The 18,689-nt window shown below is 46.4% G+C and overlaps 1 protein-coding gene across 1 annotated transcript; it reads left to right on the forward strand.

Annotated features, from left to right (window-relative positions):
* The first annotated feature begins 457 nt into the window (after positions 1–457).
* On the forward strand, positions 458–18,656 carry klhl24a (kelch-like family member 24a). Its single transcript, XM_062480866.1, has 7 exons — positions 458–571; positions 771–1,615; positions 3,763–3,947; positions 7,767–7,885; positions 13,031–13,219; positions 14,438–14,626; positions 14,874–18,656. The coding sequence occupies exons 1-7, from the start codon at positions 497–499 to the stop codon at positions 15,072–15,074; spliced, it is 1,803 nt and encodes a 600-aa protein (XP_062336850.1). The 5' UTR covers positions 458–496; the 3' UTR covers positions 15,075–18,656.
* Positions 18,657–18,689: the final 33 nt, after the last annotated feature.

Consider the following 18,689-nt stretch of genomic DNA (forward strand, 5'->3'; position numbering starts at 1 on the left):
GACAGGAGTTCAGCATGTACAGTTTTTGTGTAATGAATATGTAAGCCTACCATGTCACCTACAGAGCTTGAGGGAAAACTGTTACATAGCCCCAGGAGGTCTTCTCAAGTATTACTTCTATCTTAAAATACAATCCTTAAAACTACTAGTCTCTCGTTGCAGTGATGCAAAACACTGTAACTCTATCCTAGGGCTCAGGGCTCTGGAATTGTTTGTGTTACCTATTTTTTTTTGTCTTGCTCTGTTTCGCATACTTCCCTTGTGACTTATTTGCCTCTATAGCCTGCAGTTCCTCTATTGCTCCATCTAACCACCCCACCCCCCACATGACAACAACACATGATGTTATTAAGTGAAACATTTGTCACACACTTAACAGTTTTGCGATATTAAATAATTAACGTACAGTACACAATGCATTTAAACACTCGGTCTCCCTGTCCCTCTCCATTTCCCTCTCAAGAGTAAAGCAGATCTCTACGGTGAGGCAGCAGCCATGGTGTTGATTTTGGGCAGAAGGCTGAACAGAGAGGACTCGGGGACCCGGGACTCCCCTGCCGTCAAACGCAAGGTGAGTTTCTACAAACACCGCTAGAAAGTCTTTTTCTATGCTCGTGGCAAAATTGTCCGGTTTTGTAATGGTTAAGATACATGTCTGTGTGTTTGAACTATCTTGACTCACCAACCTGGACAGTCAACTGTGACATGACCCATTTCCAGACCCTCAACTTTGAAACGCAACAATGTTGTCGTTTGCTATAACTCCCAAGGTGTTCGAGGTGGACTCCAAGAATCTGACGAGTCAGGACATCTTGGATTTCTCCTCCGGCTCGTCCCACTCCGAGGCCATCCTCCAGGTGTTCAACGAGTTCCGCGACAGCCGCCTGTTCACAGACGTGGTCATCAGCGTGCAGGGCCGCGAGTTCCCCTGCCACAGAGCCGTGCTCTCCGCCTGCTCCTCCTACTTCCGGGCCATGTTCTGCAACGACCACCGCGAGAGCCGCGAAATGCTGGTGGAGATCAACGGCATCCTGGCCGAGGCCATGGACTCCTTCCTCAGCTTCGTGTACACGGGCCGCGCCAAGATCACCACCGACAACGTCCAGTTCCTGTTTGAGACCTCCAGCCTCTTCCAGATCTCCACGCTGCGCGACGCCTGCGCCAAGTTCCTGGAGGACCAGCTGGACCCCTGCAACTGCCTGGGCATCCAGCGCTTCGCTGACGCTCACGCCCTCAAGCAGCTGGCCAGCCGCTGCCGCGGCTACGCCCTGGCCAACTTCCAAGACGTGGCCCAGCACGAGGAGTTCCTGGACCTGAGGATGGACGAGCTGGAGGAGTACATCGGGAGCGACGAGCTGGCCATCGGGAAGGAGGAGATGGTGTTTGAGGCGGTGATGCGCTGGGTGTACCACACGGTGGAGAACAGAAGGCCCCTGCTCAAGGAGCTGCTCCACCACGTGCGCCTGCCCCTGCTGCACCCCAACTACTTCGTCCAGACGGTGGAGGGAGACCAGCTGATCCAGAACGCTCCCGAGTGCTACCAGCTGCTGCATGAGGCCCGGCGCTACCACGTGCTGGGGAACGAGATGATGTCACCCAGGACAAGGCCACGCAGGTAACCATGAACAGGAAGCGTTGTGATTTACTACACCATCTCACAGGAATGCTTAGCTATTTTACTGTGACTTGGTGTTTTGGTATTTTTTTACTAGGACCTGCTGTTTGAATGTGCTTTGCATATTTACATTTACATTTAGTCATTTAGCAGACGCTCTTATCCAGAGCGACTTACAGTAAGTACAGGGACATTCCCCCGAGGCAAGTAGGGTGAAGTGCCTTGCCCAAGGACACAACGTCAGTTGGCATGACCGGGAATCGAACTGGCAACCTTCGGATTACCAACCCAATTCCCTCACCGCTCAGCCACCTGACTCCCATATAAGCATATAAGGAGCGTTGAAATTCCATCCACCTTCTTCTTTGGTCAAAAGACAGATGACAGTTGTAATGAGAGGGAGAGAAAGAGGAAGAGAGAGACATACAGAGAGAATAGACATTCCACTGTGCTCTCCTATATGGTCGGGGTTTCAACATACTGACGCACTCAATTACCCTTTGAGGTTGTATGTGTGTTTGCGTGTGTACGGATACTCATTCTCTCTCATACAGTTTATTGTGCTTAGCTAAGCACACAGAGCCTTCATTGAGTGAGAATAGATTTATAAGCCCAATTTCTACTAAAAATGTCATGACAAGTCCATACACATTCGACTTCTCTTGAAAATTAGGGAAATGTTGCAAGGAGCAGCTATCACAGAAGGATCATACATTGTTCCATCTTGTCATACGAGAATGGAAGTAGAATCACTCATAAACACAAACATGCATGTATTTGGAGGCGTTAACCTAGCCTTTTATGACCAGATAGGGTTAACTCTTTGTACCCCATTTACCCAAAGATTCCGATTTTCGTTGCATGTTTAGGTGGACTGTACGCGTTGAAAGTTTGGTTTCAACTGTCGTAGAAAACAACCTTGAGACTGAAGCACGACTTCAGTTGTTGATTGTGATGACAGATCGACTCTTTGTGCTGCCCTACCACTTGCGGCCATTCTTCTAAGAGTTAATCCGTATATGTATCTGCTGGTTCAGTGGCAACAGCGGAGGGCGTCAGTTAACAAAGGTGTTTGAGTTCAATCGCGTCAGTATCCAGGCAGATGAAACGAGATCAGCCAGGTAGCTGCTCTAGTGTGTGTCTGTCTGACTGTGTTTGCATAGCCCTGGGGCCCCTCCAAGCCAGAGATATAGAGAAGGACCTGTCGACAGATTCATGAGTTCTCCTTTCCTCCAACTCCACCCACCTTACCCCGGCCCCAGATCTACGGGGACACCCCCAGGGCCTCACTGTCCTCCGTTATCTCTCCTCAAAACTGCCTGTGCTTTGTTACTGGGTAGCACACACGTGAGAACTGCCCCCCCCTTCTACACACCTCACGCCTCGAAACAGCCTGCATGAATGAAGACGTTAGAATGTGGGGGAAAGTGCACAGACACCCTGCTGGTGCTGAGAGGGTAATGGAGAGCCAATCGAGCAGCATGCTGATGCTGATGGTGGGATGTCTATGATGGGGTACACAGATGGTATTTCCAAACTGTTGCCCGAGGGCCAGCAGTGGATCACCGTTGCTAGACTAAAGGAAATGAAATGTATTCAGCGTGGGAGTTTCGCTTATGGCAAGGAAATCAGATAAGGGGACAATTCGAAAGTCAGTTTCGCCCCAAGTGTGATATTTTATTCTCTTCTATTTTTTTTTAGTCATTTAGCAGACGCTCTTATCCATAGCGACTTACAGTAAGTACAGGGACATTCTCTCCGAGGCAAGTAGGGTGAAGTGCCTTGCCCAAGGACACAACGTCATTTGGCACGGCTGGGAATCGATCTGGCAACCTTCAGATTACTAGACCGACTCCCTCACCGCTCAGCCACCTGACTCACTATTTGTCTCTAAAGATAATTGTATGCCACATGCAAGCCAACAGAAACCATATCCCCATTCCATTCTCCACCTGTCCCGGCATATTAAACCATCCTCTCTCTGAACTCCACCTTCATCATATTAATTCTGTTCCTGTCTCAGGTCAGGCCATGGCTGGGTCTTCCCAGTGTTGGATCTCACTGTGGTGCAGGACACCTCCCACTTCACCTGCCCCTCTCTCCCTTCTCTAACCCCCTCTCGTTCGCTCCCTGTCTCCTCCACACAGGTCGACAGGCTTCTCTGAGGTGATCGTGGTGGTGGGAGGCTGTGAGAGGGTGGGGGGCTTCAACCTGCCCTACACCGAGTGTTACGACCCGGTGACGGGCGAGTGGAAGTCCCTGGCCAAGCTTCCTGAGTTCACAAAGTCCGAGTATGCCGTCTGTGCCCTGCGCAACGACATCCTGGTATCAGGTAAGAGCCGTCGCCACGCTGACGTTGCATGGAGCCGTTAGACTTGATTGATTTTGGACAAAACGGTTAAGCCTTATTTGCATTAGATGTAGCTTGCTTATACCCTACTTCCTACCTGGCTATGTCTGAATCCTATTTCAAATATCTGAAACCAATGGGCCTGTCTCATATTTCTGACTCCTCAGTAAGTCCAGTTTCAGTATTAAGGACTGGTACAGTGGAGGAGGAAGACCAGCCGGGAGGCGGTGGCTGTTAGCGTTGTGTGTTTTATTTAGCCACAGGCCGTTTGAGTCAGAGGAAAATGTGAGAACAACATCTGGGCTCACACTCCAGGCTCGCTGCACAGGGAGGCCCTCTTTGGCCCAGCTTCCTCTTCACTTTCTTTTCCCCAATTGGCCTGTGCTTAGAGTCACACAACTTGTTATTGATGTCTTTCAAGGAACTCTGTAGGTTACTGATCACAGGTCAGTTGTGTATCTGGTGAGAACATTGCTGGTGAAAACATTGCTTAACAGGATTGCAGGCTGATTGTAGATCAGTCTTTTCATGGCCGCTGTGACTTGTAGCCTTCTGACCTGGCTGATGCATGCTGGGAAGAGAGCACGCGCCAAGTATGGTGCAAGCCTCTCTTTTACTAACCTCAGCAGGGCCTTGATTTAACAGGGCAGAAGCCTCACGTCATACACTGTTCCTAATGAAAGCAACATGAGCTTTATTAACAGCATTTCATTCTTCTTGAGAAGTATGCACTAACGGAGCCTTGGTCTGAAGCTATTGCTTATCAGTGGTTTTGTTGAGTAACTGTTCACGGGTTAAGGTATAATAGGAAAGTTGGAAAACTCCAGAAGGTTTTTGCAACGTGTTTTTTCCATCAACTACATCAGGGTTTGTATGAAAACATGGATGCTCGATGCTATGGATGATCGATGCTATTCATGACCTAAAAAGATAGTGAGAGATAGAGTTAGCTTTAGGAGAGAGCCATGTTTATATTCCTTGCTGCCTTTTTGCCAAGTCCTCACGTGCCTGCTCTCAATCATCTCAGAAGCAGTGCCTGGAAAAGTAAACATCTCTCTCTCTCTCTCTCTCTCTCTCTCTCTCTCTCTCTCTCTCTCTCTCTCTCTCTCTCTCTCTTTATCTCTCTCTCTCTCTATTTATCTCTTTCTCTCTCCCTCTCTCTCTCTCTGTTTCTCCCTATCTCCTCCTCGCTCTCTCTCTCTCTTCCCTGGTCCTCCCCCACCCCACTGTACTGGCTTCTTTTTTTCCAAAACAGATACTTCTGTCTCGATTTAAATCTTCCACGTTTTTCTTTTGAACCCCCTTTATTCCTGGTATGTTCCTCTCTCTCTCCCCCCCCCCCACCCCCCCCCCCCCCTTCTCTTCCTCTGGGACACATACTTTGGAGGGCCTCCTGTCTCAAGCACAGCTGCAGTAAGCTGTGGTCTGAAATAGACTCAGCAGCATCAAAAGGGCACCGGGGGCCTCTCAGTCGGTCTTGTCTGGACCTGACTGGAACCATGGCTGTCTTTTATCACAGACCCCCTGCTCTCACGACACTGTACTGTCAACTACCATAACACCTGACCTAGAAGTACTGTTGAAGAATGGTGGGCTGGATTCCTAAGTGTCGTGGTTTTATGAAAATACAGAACTGTGACGACAGCCAATGGCTAGAGAGCCAGATTTGCATTCCTGGAGTAGAGGTCTAGAGGTAATGTTAGCATGTACCCAATGATTGGAATTTCTCAAAGTCCAAAAAGACCATAATGACAGGTACTGTGCTCAAATACATGTATGCAAATGTACAGTATTTCTGTCACCTAAGTCATCCATGAGCTCTTTCCTACTCAAGAGAACTTAAGAAAGAATTCTGTTCAGCAGGTCAGTCCATAGATTTAGTCCATAAGTTTCTCCTCTATGTTAACCGATTTAGCTGAAGTAGCCAGAATAAGCATGGTTCTTCTGCCACCCAGCCATGTTAGACAAGAGGCCAGGGAGAAAGGCCAAAGTTCAAATGGACTGGATCATAAAACAAGCGTGTTTCTTTCCAAGAAGTCTGTTAATAACCATGGCTGACAATGTGAAGAGGCCAATGCTCATATGAATGTAACCAATGAGCCAAACCATTTGTTTTGTTTTCTGTGGTATATAAAAGGGATATATGATTTGTTGCCTACTACCAAACAGGATATCACCACCCTCTTCATCTAAAGAAAACCCCTCTTCCGAGACAGATAAAATTGCACCACAGTGGTTGTAGACCATACTGGATTGAGAATAATGTTGTGTCATTATGGAAGGTTGAGCCCATGAGTTATTGTATCAGGTATGGATACCCATTGTTCAGTTGGAAGCTCCTGCCCTGAGAAAATCACAGGGCTAAGAAATGGAGGCGTTAAGCAATGTCTTGTTGTCATACAAAACAACAAGCACGATTTATATGTTTACTACAGGATTCTCATTCAGGGGGTGGCACACAACACAGTCGTTGTTTGTGTACATTCGGGCAGACGTTTGGGCATGTCCAATTGGCCTCTCTGCACCTTTAACCAAACTCCATGCTGTCTCACGACATGGCCTGTTCCAAGCCTCTCCTGTGTGCATGATGACGTGGTAGTTAGGCCCTAATGATGACGTGGTAGTTAGGCCCTAATGATGACGTGGTAGTTAGGCCCTAGCCTTCTAGTGGACCTTTATCAAGTACTGTTCGATTTTCAGAGCTCACAGCCTCAGACTCATCGTCAATCAGCCTTTTGTCTGCTCTGCTTCCGCCTCATGCCAGAGGGACGATGTTGCTCTTGTGTGGTTTTGACCTATATTCTACTCTTAGTCTATATATTGTTCTGTTGGTTCAGTGCTTCTCGTGTTGTCACAGGGATCAACTGGGCCTTTTGATTCAGACTGTGTAGAATCAACAGGCAGGTGTTGAGAATGTGAGAAAAAGCATGAGAGAGGTAGGAGAGAGAGAGATAGGGATGAAGGCAAAGAGAGAGGGAGGGAGATATTGGTGTTGCGTTGTGACTTGTTCTGCACGTGTCTGGGACACGCAGTGTTGAATGTTGTTTTTCTTGCCAGAGGAGGAAGAGAGGCAAAAACGGTTCCTTTGAGTACAGGTTTGCCCAGAGACAGAGGAAGAAACCAATCAACTGCTGCTCTGTCATTTACAAAAGAGCCACACTGTGTGTGTGTGTGTGCACATACATGCACGTGTGTGTAAGTGTGTGTGTGTGTGTGTGTGTGCAAATGTGTGTGCACATGTACAGTGTGTATGTTTAAAAGCTCAGTAAAAATCATTGATGTTTGCATGGCATGTACTCTAAATACAAAGAAATGTTGTAGTCAAAGCTGTGTAAAGAGGTGGCAGGTGCGTGGAAGTGTTGGCTGTGTTTGGTTAGTGAGGGACTGGACTTTGATTACTGGGTTTACACATGGAGCCTGCTCTTGATGAGATAAGCCATCAGCTGTGCCCTTGTGAACAATGGCCTTGACATTTTAGTCCCAAAACATAATCTTTTTATGGATTATGTGTTTTTTCTGATTGTGAAGTATTTTTAGAGTAGTTGTTTCTATCAGACAAAATCTGTTTACAGTTAATCCTATTCTTAGAAATGCATCAGTAGCCGACAGATTAGATAATAATATTGTTTTTCTTCTTCTGTTGTTTGTGCACATTGGCATACTGTCAATACTGTGTTTCACATCGACTGTATTAGAATGCTTGATGTAGACATGGGCTGTGTTCTACATGTGTGCACTGTTGAAAAGCATCTGCTGAAATGAACACAATCTCAAAGCGTGCTCGTGTTTGTGTTGTTCAAGGGGGTCGCATCAACAGCCGTGACGTGTGGATGTACAACTCCCAGCTCAACCTGTGGATCAGAGTGGCCTCCCTCAACAAGGGCCGCTGGAGACACAAGATGACCGTCCTCCTGGGCAAGGTGAGCACCCCTCCGGGTCCAGCCCTGTACACCTAGTTCACACTGCCCCAACAGAGTCCAACAAACACCACATAACTGTCACTGTCACATTGCCCCAACAAACGCCAACAGGCATATCACACCAAACCAACCAAACTGTTGTTGGTGTTTGATGTTGTTTGTTTGGGTGGTGTGGACTGATCATGACATGCCTACAAGAAGGTCGGTAGAGACAAAGACTTAGACATCATGGCGACACACAGGCGTCAATGGAAGAAGTTGCATCAGCATTGTAATGTAAAGCTGAGAAACCGCCGGCAGTCCTGTTCAGGTGAGCCAACAGGATGTGCTTGGCGGCGGGTGTTTGATGTGTCTTCGAAAAAAACCGTAAAAGCACCCTTAACAGATCACTCCAACTAGCAGTGCACAACCTGATGTTTGATTTGCTCTACAAATGAAGCTATGAGGAAAAGTGCTCGAAGGACGTCATTTTCAAAGAATGCAACCTACAGGGAACTGTGAAGTGACTGATGAAAGATAAAGACTGCTCACTGCGTACCATTGCACACAAATTCCTGTAACAGCCAGAGAACTGACAGGTAGTTCAGTGCCATAGGACACGTCTTCGATTTACATTTCATTCATTTAGCAGATTTTATCCAAAGCGACGTACAAATAGAACACGCAGTAATTACAGCATATAATCAGAGACCAGTAGTATTCTAACGATGTTCCCGTGACCAGGCCTTATAGATCCACTGACCTCCTCACAGATCATCTTTGCAACATCGTTGAATCACCCAGGCACGTTTTTCCATCTTCACTCTTTTAGAGAATGACAGGAGAGGTATGCCAGGCAGCCCCAGGGCTTATAAACCGTCAGCTCAACCTGGTCCACGCTTAGGCAGCAGACAGCAGGCGGGTTGCCCCCTGTTATTAAACAAGTGCATCAACAACTTTCACAGTTGGTGGAACGGTTGGCTCAGGATCTGGTATCTGATCAGAAAACACCTGACAGAGCATTGTTCGAAGCTGCTCAATGGAACCTTTTGTTTCAGATCAACCTGTATTCTTCCCCTTCTTTTCCCCACTCCTGTTCTCTGGTCAGTGTCTTTCTATGTTTTCACCACCTTAATGTGGAGTTTATGATTTAAACATGTTCGTCATCATCATCACAGCCATTCTTGCCAAGAGTTAGAGACCTCACTAGCTTCCTAGTGTTATAACTGAATGAAGAGGGCTTAGCTGTATTTCAACCTGGGTGGATCTGAGCTGTTTCCCCACACGGCCAGTGTGTTCTCTAGCTGTGCCGTGCCAGGGTATCTTGTGACCTCACTGTGCCATGGCACACATATCCCCTGGGCGCTTTGTCAAAGACCCAGCTAGACCCACGCAGTCTGGTCAGGGGGAGGCCTGGCAGGGCCAGATGGTTTGCGCAATCGCTGCAGAACCACAACAAACCACTGAGTCATTACTGAATTGAAGCATGTAATCGTGTGTGACTGTATTTGAGTGTGTGTGCCTGCGTGCTTGCACCTGTGTGTGTAGGCCTGCATGTGTGTGTGTGTGCATTGACTAATCTGCGAAGTTCACAGTCCACTAATTATTGAGTAAGGTAGTAAGTACTTACAACGATGTGTACATAATGTTAATTACAGGCCCTCACGTAAAGAGCTATGTAGGACATGTGCAATACAAACACCAAGACCAGTGGTCAACTACAGTATTGTTTTGGTTATAAGGAAGAATTTGCGTGATTTAACAGCATAGACTTGTTGAGCTAGTTTAAGAACAATACAGGAAAGCAGAGGAAGGTTCATACAGAACATCGCATGTGCTTTCAGTGTCCCTGTCTGTGTGTTTACAGTACAGCATGTGCAAACATAGTTCAGTGGTTAGAGCACATGACTGCAGGTCAAAGTTCAAATCCCACCCCCGTACTATACATTGCTTTGGATACAAGTGTCTGCTAAATGGGGGGGGGGGGGAGAGGACATCGTGTTCGTGTGTGTTGAGTCGCCCCTGTTACCAGCTGTGTATGGACACGGGCTGTGAGAGGGGGAGAGAAGAGGTAGAGTGTGTGTGGTCTTGTCATGGCTGGGCATGTGGGAGTAACAGGCACACAGGCTTGTCTTCTGCCAGTGTTATCTGATAGCTGCTGTACACTATGACACTCTACAGAGACACTTTCCAAGATGAGCGGGGACCTTCTGTAGTTTACATGACTTCACAAACCTAGTCATTATACACTATTACTGTAACATTGCCTTAGGGCCTGAAAGACATAGCACATTTCCAATGTCACGACAGAGGCAATCTGAAGGGCACAGGCATACAGCAGAAAGGTAACTGATAAGACTTCTAGTCTTAGGAAATCTAGGAAGAACTGCTATAAATCCTTGGAGACATAATTTTACATTAACATTTATGCATTTAGCAGACGCTTTTATCCAAAGCGACTTCCAAGAGAGAGCTTTACAAAAGAGCATTGGTCACTGATCATAACAACGAGATATCCCCAAACACTTCCTGTGTGTCTGCGCCACACTTTCTTTATTGTGTCTTTCCTTTCATCTGCTTTCTTTTCACCCTTTCTCCGCTCTCTAAAAAGCGTTGTTTTGATCCCCAGAGTGATGATGTTAGACTCTGCCTTCTCATTACACTCTCATCTCATAGACCTGTCTCCTCTATGGAGATAAGGTTTGATTAAATCTGAGATTAACAAAAGTCTGTCAACCCTGTTTTTAAATCTCGTTATCCCCTTATCTCCTCTCCCCTCTGTAACCGTTGCGGTTTTTCCATAAGTTGGGGACTCAATAATCTTTTGGCATGCAGAATATTATTGTTTATAAATACATTGACTTCCTCTCTAGAGTAGGTCATTTCCTCTCCGGGTCACTGCTGCTGATTCTTGGAGAGCTGAAGCCAGAACCTCTTCCCATGTTTTCGTGTGTTTGATGGACACTCAAGTTTCCTAATTTCACATCTCATATACTCTCCACTCACCCGATAAAACACTTCTCACCACAAACACACAGTAACTCATACACACACTCCTTTAGGCTGTCAGTGATACTTACTTCCTCTGATGTCCATCTGGTCTGGTTCCCTGTCAGAGAAAGCAGAGTAATCTAGGTCACCACTGTTTTCCTCTCCAAAAGGAGCTCTCCTCTTCTGTCACGTGGCGGAGCGTGCGTGTGTGAATGTGGTTCTAAAGTCTTTGTATCAAATAAGTTTGGAATGTTGCATGTGTGGGTACATATGTCTGTCTTGCTGGAGATGCATTTGATGGGACTGTGTTTGGAACGAGTGCTGTTATTTACGACTCAATAACATTTCGCAAGTGTGTGCAGAGTATCTATTGTCCTTATCAAGCCTATGAGGAATGTTCTTATATAGAGTGCAAGTCGTATCTTTTTGCATGTATAACAAGGGAGTGTTTATGGAGAGTGTGTTCAGGGCTTAGACCCTTTCCTTCCACTCCCCTTTGTGTCAGTGTGTCCACATGAGGAGCCTCTGTCCTCACAGGAAGGGCCGGGGGGGGGGGGGGCCCTTTGTGACCTGTGGTTGCTCTCACTTACACGCTATACACACACACTTACACAGACACACGCATTCATCCACACGCGTGTTCATACCCACACACTTGCACACTCTGTCTTTGTCCCTCTGTGAACTGGTGGCTTGTTATCGACATGTGGGTGTCTTCTGACTCTTGTGGAACAGCATGGGAATGCTGTTGGTTTTCTATCTCTCTCTCTCAGCTACTGAACTCGGCCTGCCTATCTGTTCCACCAACACGCCTCTTTCCCTCCCTCCGCCTCTCTCTCTCTCTCTCTCTCTCTCTCTCTCTCTCTCTCTCTCTCTCTCTCTCTCTCTCTCTCTCTCTCTCTCTCTCTCTCTCTCTCTCTCTCTCTCTCTCTCTCTCTCCTATGTGTTGTGGTTGGGTTAGTGCCAGCTGTGGGAGACTGCATGAGTAGTTGGAGGGAGTGTCAATTGGTTCGTCTGTTTTGCAGTTTGGAAAGTCGGTAGAGCTGACACTGTTGCTATGCAGATATGTCCTGTGGGCTTCCCTCTATTTCTTAACATTTTCCTATATTTTCCCTTCCGTCTCCACTCTCCAGTCTTTATCTATGTTTCTCTTTTTCTGTGTTCACCCCCCATCTCTTTCTCCTCCCCTTCTCTCTGTTTCTCTCTCTTCTCCCCCCCTGTCTCTGTTTCCTCCCCCTCTCTGTCTCCTACTTCTTCCTAGCTTTCGTGTTTATGGCGGGTTTTCTGTATATAAGACAGGACCAGCCTTAAGGCACTAAGTTACGCAAGAACGTCTTTTGTTTGCTTAACCTGTCAGACTGTCTGATCTCTGTCTCCATCACAGAATGCAAACATAACACACACACACATTTACATTACATTTACATTGAGTCATTTAGCAGACGCTCTTATCCAGAGCGACTTACAGTAAGTACAGGGACATTCCCCCGAGGCAAGTAGGGTGAAGTGTCTTGCCCAAGGACACAACGACATTCGCACGGCAGGGAATTGAACCGGCAACCTTCTGATTAATAGCCCGATTCCCTAACTGCTCAGCCATCTGACCCCCCCCCCCTACACACACACACACACTGACCCACACACACACACACACACACACATACATCGCTATCAAACATGGTAAATGTCCTCCGACTTTCTGCTGATATTAACTGTCCTCACAGTAGAAAAGACTGTCATGCTTAAACACCTGCAACCACCCCCTGTTTTGCCTCCACACCGAGATCTTAAATGACCGAAACGACAAGCTCGACCCGGGGCGGCTAATCTGTCACGTCCCTCTGAAAGAATGGGGAGATAAGAGAGAGTGTGTGTGCGTGTCATATCTGGCCAAACCGGGCTACAGCAGGAGTTAGGAGAACACACTGAGGAGCTGGACTCCTGCCTGTCATGATGCATCATGTCACTTTTACCGTTTACCTGATTCACCGGTTCTATCTCTGTCGTCCGGGTGAGAGGAAGAGCACACGTGGCTCTGGCTTCCATAAGCACCGTCATCTCAAAGACAAAGACAATAACAATACCTGGATTTAGCAGCTTGTACTCTACTCCCAATGTTGAATCATGACTTGTTATCTAACCTGTTTGTTTGTGTGTGTGTTGTGTTCTTCGCAGGTCTATGCCGTGGGCGGTTACGACGGCCAGAGTCGCCTGAGCAGTGTGGAGTGTTACGACTCTTTCTCCAACCGCTGGACTGAGGTGGCCCCCATGAAGGAGGCGGTGAGCTCCCCCGCCGTGGCCAGCTGTGCCAGCAAGCTCTTCGTCATTGGAGGAGGGCCCGATGACAACACCTGCTCAGACAAGGTGGGCAGAGAGACCCCGCCCATGAGGGCATCTTCCCAACATGCACTTGCGGGGAGGGGGGGGAGTGGAGTGAATTGTCAGAGACTGTCCAAAAAATCACAGTTGTTTTGTCACACAGTGGATCCACCTTTAAAAGCTGACAGCGTTATCTTGAACTGTTAAATATAGACGGTTATGAGTGAATCATAGCTCACGCTCAAATTAATCAGGACATTCATTGTCCCTATTGTCCACTTTTTACTGTGTGGCACACAAATATTTTAACCTGGTCATATCAGCTGGTGAACACCCAATGGCCCTCAGGTTGTCATAGAGTCACTATCAGACTGGGAGGACAGATATGGCTGCATTGGAACAAACAGTCTGTTCAAGTCTAGAATGATAATACATGAGAAGGAAGTCCTACAATTCAAAAAGGCTTCCCTTCTCCTGAAGATTGAGTTACCTCAGGGCACAGCTTGTATCACCTGAGTATGATTTATTGACTGATTCCAGGCTGATATACTGGGACTATCTTGGGTAAAGTTATTCTTTTCACACTGCAGACAGGTTTTGTGTGCGAGGTAATTAGTTGGCATGAACACAATGTCTTTATGTTTGTGTCTTTGTCTCTTTCCTTCTCCTCTCTCACTACCTATCAATCTGCCTGTCTCTCCCTGACTCCTTTCCTTTAGCTCCATGGTTACAGTAAAGGTGTGTGTGCGTGCCTGAGTGTGACTGTTTGTGTGCCTGCCCTCAGGGATCCTACCAGTAAACTAGAACATGTAGAGAAGCTAGCATAACTTATCATAACTTGACTCTCGGAAGACCTCTCGGATAGCTGTGATTCCACTCCAAACCCCCCTGGGTCATTTGGAACTGGCCTGAAGGGAGACAGTGGGCTGTGGTCCATACCGGTTCAGCCGGCTTTATCTAGCGCCGTTGAGCTAGATAAAAGAGAAGGGGAAGGGGCACGTCTGGGACACAGCGAGAGGGAGGTTGAAGACAAAAGAGAGGGGCTTGGCCTCGGGGGCCAGATGTACGACAGACTACCTGACACACAGAGATTTCAGTCTGGTAGACAGCTGCTTCTCTACTGAGCACAGAAGAAGGCAGGTCATCGAGTGTTGCCGTCTTAATTGTGGAACATGTCTCTAGTGAGTGCAGTGTGTTGTCTATAAGCTGTTATTTGGATCTATTCAGTCAAAAGAATGAACAATCAACCATCCCTCCTCGCAGGTCCAGTGCTATGACCCAGAGACCGATTCCTGGTTGCTAAGGGCCAACATTCCCATTGCTAAGCGCTGCATCACGGCGGTGTCCCTCAACAACCTGATCTACGTGTCGGGAGGTCTCACCAAGTCCATCTTCTGCTACGACCCAATAGAGGACTATTGGATGCATGTGGTCAGCACCTTTAGCAAGCAGGTAAAGAACCACAACACAACAATGACCAACACATGAACAACACAACCACACAGCCACGCCAAACAATGTCAGTATCAACCCTAATCCCTCTGTCCATCTTTCCCCCCTCCCTCTCTATTCCCCTTGTTTCCTCTCCACCTCTCCATATATCTCTCTCCCCCCCCCCCCCCCCCCCTCCCTCTCCATTCTCCTAATTTCATTTCTATCTCTATAAATCTCTCCCCCTCCTCATCTCTCCCCTCTGTAGGAGAGCTGTGGTATGTCGGTGTGTAACGGGAAGATCTTCATCTTGGGAGGGAGGGGGGAGACAGGCGAGGCGTCAGATAACATCCTGTGTTACGACCCAGCTACGGGGATCATCACAGGGGTGGCCGCGATGCCGAGGCCCATCTCCTACCATGGTTGTGTCACCATCCACCGATACAACGAAAAGTTTCATAAGCCATGACAGCACACACACACAAAGACACTCTCAAACACGCACACATACACACACACACGCTCACACACGTGACCACGTTACACACGAACTAACACAAACTGTCTGTCCGTTGAATTGTTTTCGGTGACACAAACACGCAGGGAAAACATTTGCAAACTTTGGGAACACGCATATCTGTGCAAGCGCACATCCTTGCACACGTCTTGAAAGGTCTCTATTGTTGACCCCAGCATGACTCTGGCTCATTAACACTTGTGCTGCCTTCGGGTCACATGACCCAAAGGTTCATAACGAACCATCGTTGTGTTTACCCAATACAAAAACAAATACAAATAATTTTCTTTTAACCTTCGCAATGTGGAGGGTCTGAGACAGCCCTACGGTTAAAAGGAAATGCTTCACTTTGTTTTTGTATGCGGTAAAGTTGTCGCAATACGACGGTGGGTCACAATGACTGATGGGTCGGAATGACCCGAAGATAACACAAGGGTTAATCTCTTCATTGTCTCATGTACCAGTATTCTCGGTTGACAAGCTTGTATTCCAGCTATGCAGCTCTGTGTTTCTGTGGAAAACCGTTGTCGTTTGATGATAGGCATCAGATACTGCAACATGTTTCTGTGGAAAACCGTTGTCGTTTGATGATAGGCATCAGATACTGCAACATCACAACCCTGTCACCATGGTTGTGTCACCATCCACCGATACAACGAAAAGTTTCATAAGCCATGACAGCACACACACAAAGACACTCTCAAACACGCACACATACACACACACACTCACACACGTAACCACGTTACACACTAACTAACACAAACTGTCTGTCCGTTGAATTATTTTCAGTGACACAAACACGCAGGGAAAACATTTGCAAACTTTGGGAACATGCATATCTGTGCAAGCGCACATCCTTGCACACGTCTTGAAAGGTCTCTATTGTTGACCCCAGCATGACTCTGGCTCATTAATCTCTTCATTGTCTCATGTACCAGTATTCTCGGTTGACAAGCTTGTATTCCAGCTATGCAGCTCTGTGTTTCTGTGGAAAACCGTTGTCGTTTGATGATAGGCATCAGATACTGCAACATCACAGTATCTGACATGATTTCCAAGAACCAAACATTCGACGAGTAAAACGAAAGATACAACGACAAGACCAAAACCAAGCGTTGATGCAGAGACAGATAAAAGTAGAGAGGTAGTACCCATAGAACAAGGCACTGATTTGATTTGGATCAAATCCGGGGTGTTCCACTCTCCTCCGCCTGTGTTCCGACATGTTTACCCTCCTTCATGATCACTTGGGTTCACTGATCCTGACCAGGATGTAGAGGAGACAGGGAAGGAGGCGGGAGGCGGGATCAGAACGTGGCCACTGCTGACCACCTGACTATGGCTGCAGATACCCTGCTGCTGTATCTCTGTTTTAACTCCCAATGCTGAAGTTGGAAAACTGTAGCACTGCTCTGTCTACTTTATCTCACTTCCCTTTCCTGTTCAGGCTTCCTACTTCCATTTTTTTTATCCGCTTCTTCCTCTTATATCCAATTTCTCATCAATGATTTATGCCTTGTGGTTTTATAACTTACAGTCGTGTCTCCCTTTAACTGTTTCCTGTGCTATTTGTGCTGTGTTACCTACATTTGACATGTTTTTACTTTTAAATTATACTTGTTTGCTTGTTTTTTTTTACTGTTGGAAGTTTGTTGAAATTAATGTAACTAGCTGTACCACTGCACTTGTTTGCAATGTACACATAGATTATTTGGATTGGATGATGGGTGCCTGGGTGATTTTTAGATGACAGGATTTTGTAGATCTCAAAGACTGTTCTAAGTTTGTCGGTTATACTTTGTGGTGTGGACACATCATAGAGCTAGTTACCCAGCAGTAGTTGGTTGAAGCGTGTTCTGTAATGTGCAACTTCATCAGTTTACCTGGCGTGCATTAGGCAAACCTGATTTAGACTCAATGGGACTATCACCAGCACACACATAAACAATGTGGCTGGGGGTAACCATTAATACCTCCTGGTGTGTGAGTGTTTGTGTGTGTGTGTGTACACTGTTTAGGATGATAATGTATTTTCTCCTGTACGCTTCAAGCAGGAAAAGATATGAAGGTGGGAATTTGAACAGTCTGGATTGTGGTCAGTAAAAGTCACCTATTACTTTTGTTGTTGTTAGAATAGAGATATGTTGCTGTGAATAAGGTCACTTTTTCCTTTTTTATTTAAATGTATCTCTTTTGTATTTTGCATAGTGTTTGAGTTTTTTGTAACAATGAGCCCCAAATGTGCACTTTTACAGTATGACTTGGAGTAATATGACTTGTATATGATTGTGATCTTTTCTTTTTTTTTTTACTGTATCAGTAAATGTTCTTTGCTTTCATGCGACGTATGTGAGAGAGAGAAAGAGGGCATGTCAGCGGGTCATACTGGTCTCTGCCTGCCTCTGCTTTGAATCGCCACAGCCCCACCATGAGTACCACGAGAGCGACACAGGGAGAGAGATGAGAGGGGGAGCCTGACAAGAGTCTGAGGGGGAAAGGCCGCAGGAGACCTTTAAGGGCGATATTGGGATCAGTTTTTTGCGATTCGTTTCCATGATCAATATATCATGAAGCATAACTTATCACCTGAAATTCACCCTGACAGGGTGACACACATGTTGGCTGTGTGTTTTCAAGACGTTCCAGCACAATGGGTGTTTGACATGTGATGTCATTTCTATAGAGTGGTGCCACATGCAGGAATGTTGTGGCTGGACGTTGGAATGATCTAGAATCCCTCTGGCCCACCCACAGTCTGTCTTCGAATGTATTGCTCAGGGTTTTTAAATTGGGGGTGCAGACCAGAGTAGACTGACATGCGAGTGAGAGAGAGGGAATGAAATGAAGCGAATGAGAGAGAGTGATAAAGACGTCGTCTTGACTGTGTGTGCGTCTGTGATTTCACTGAGGATTTACTCATACAGGACACAAACATTGTCCTTTGCCTTTATAACACATTGATTGATTGATTTTCATTAGTAGTGTAGAGGCTTTCATACAATGTTTTGCCTGGGTGAGATCGTCCGTTGTTTTTCAGTGTCTAACTTTCTTTCTCTTCCTTGTGGTGAGTTATGGGATTATGTGTGATGCTTGTGTTACAATCTTCTGCCACATACAATTGGTCTGCAAATGTTTTGGACGACTCTCAAGGGCTAAACAGGGAAACTAATTGATGGATTTTAACGCAGGCTTCCAGTTGCTCCAATCAGACCCCTGGGAGTGACAGCTGATCCTGCATTCATGGGAAAATATGTCTGTATAAGTGTACAAGATTGGGGCCTTCATATGCTTTGGAAATACCAGTCCTATGTGCCTTCATGGAACGAACCAATACATTGAAATGTGTAATTTTGATTAAAAAAAGAAATTATAACCTATAGTATGTATGATGTGCTATTTTAACCTCTCTTTTCGTCTCAGTGGCTCTTTATCATGATGAGAAATATATCTGACTGTCTATGCAACAATTCGTTGGACTGTAATTTCTGACTTGTGTACTGAAGCATCAATAAAGTCCCTATCGATATTGAATCGTGTGGCTCGATATCATGCTGATAGCTTTCC

Source organism: Osmerus eperlanus, chromosome 16 (assembly GCF_963692335.1).
Source record: "Osmerus eperlanus chromosome 16, fOsmEpe2.1, whole genome shotgun sequence".
NCBI classification, from domain to species: domain Eukaryota; kingdom Metazoa; phylum Chordata; class Actinopteri; order Osmeriformes; family Osmeridae; genus Osmerus; species Osmerus eperlanus.

Bases quoted from the DNA above. Each gene is read 5' to 3' on its own strand.
- klhl24a (XM_062480866.1), top strand. From the start codon at position 497: ATGGTGTTGATTTTGGGCAGAAGGCTGAACAGAGAGGACTCGGGGACC. The intron at 1,616-3,762 runs GTAACCATGAAC...TCCTCCACACAG, and splicing joins CCCAGGACAAGGCCACGCAG to GTCGACAGGCTTCTCTGAGG. The intron at 14,627-14,873 runs GTAAAGAACCAC...TCCCCTCTGTAG, and splicing joins TCAGCACCTTTAGCAAGCAG to GAGAGCTGTGGTATGTCGGT.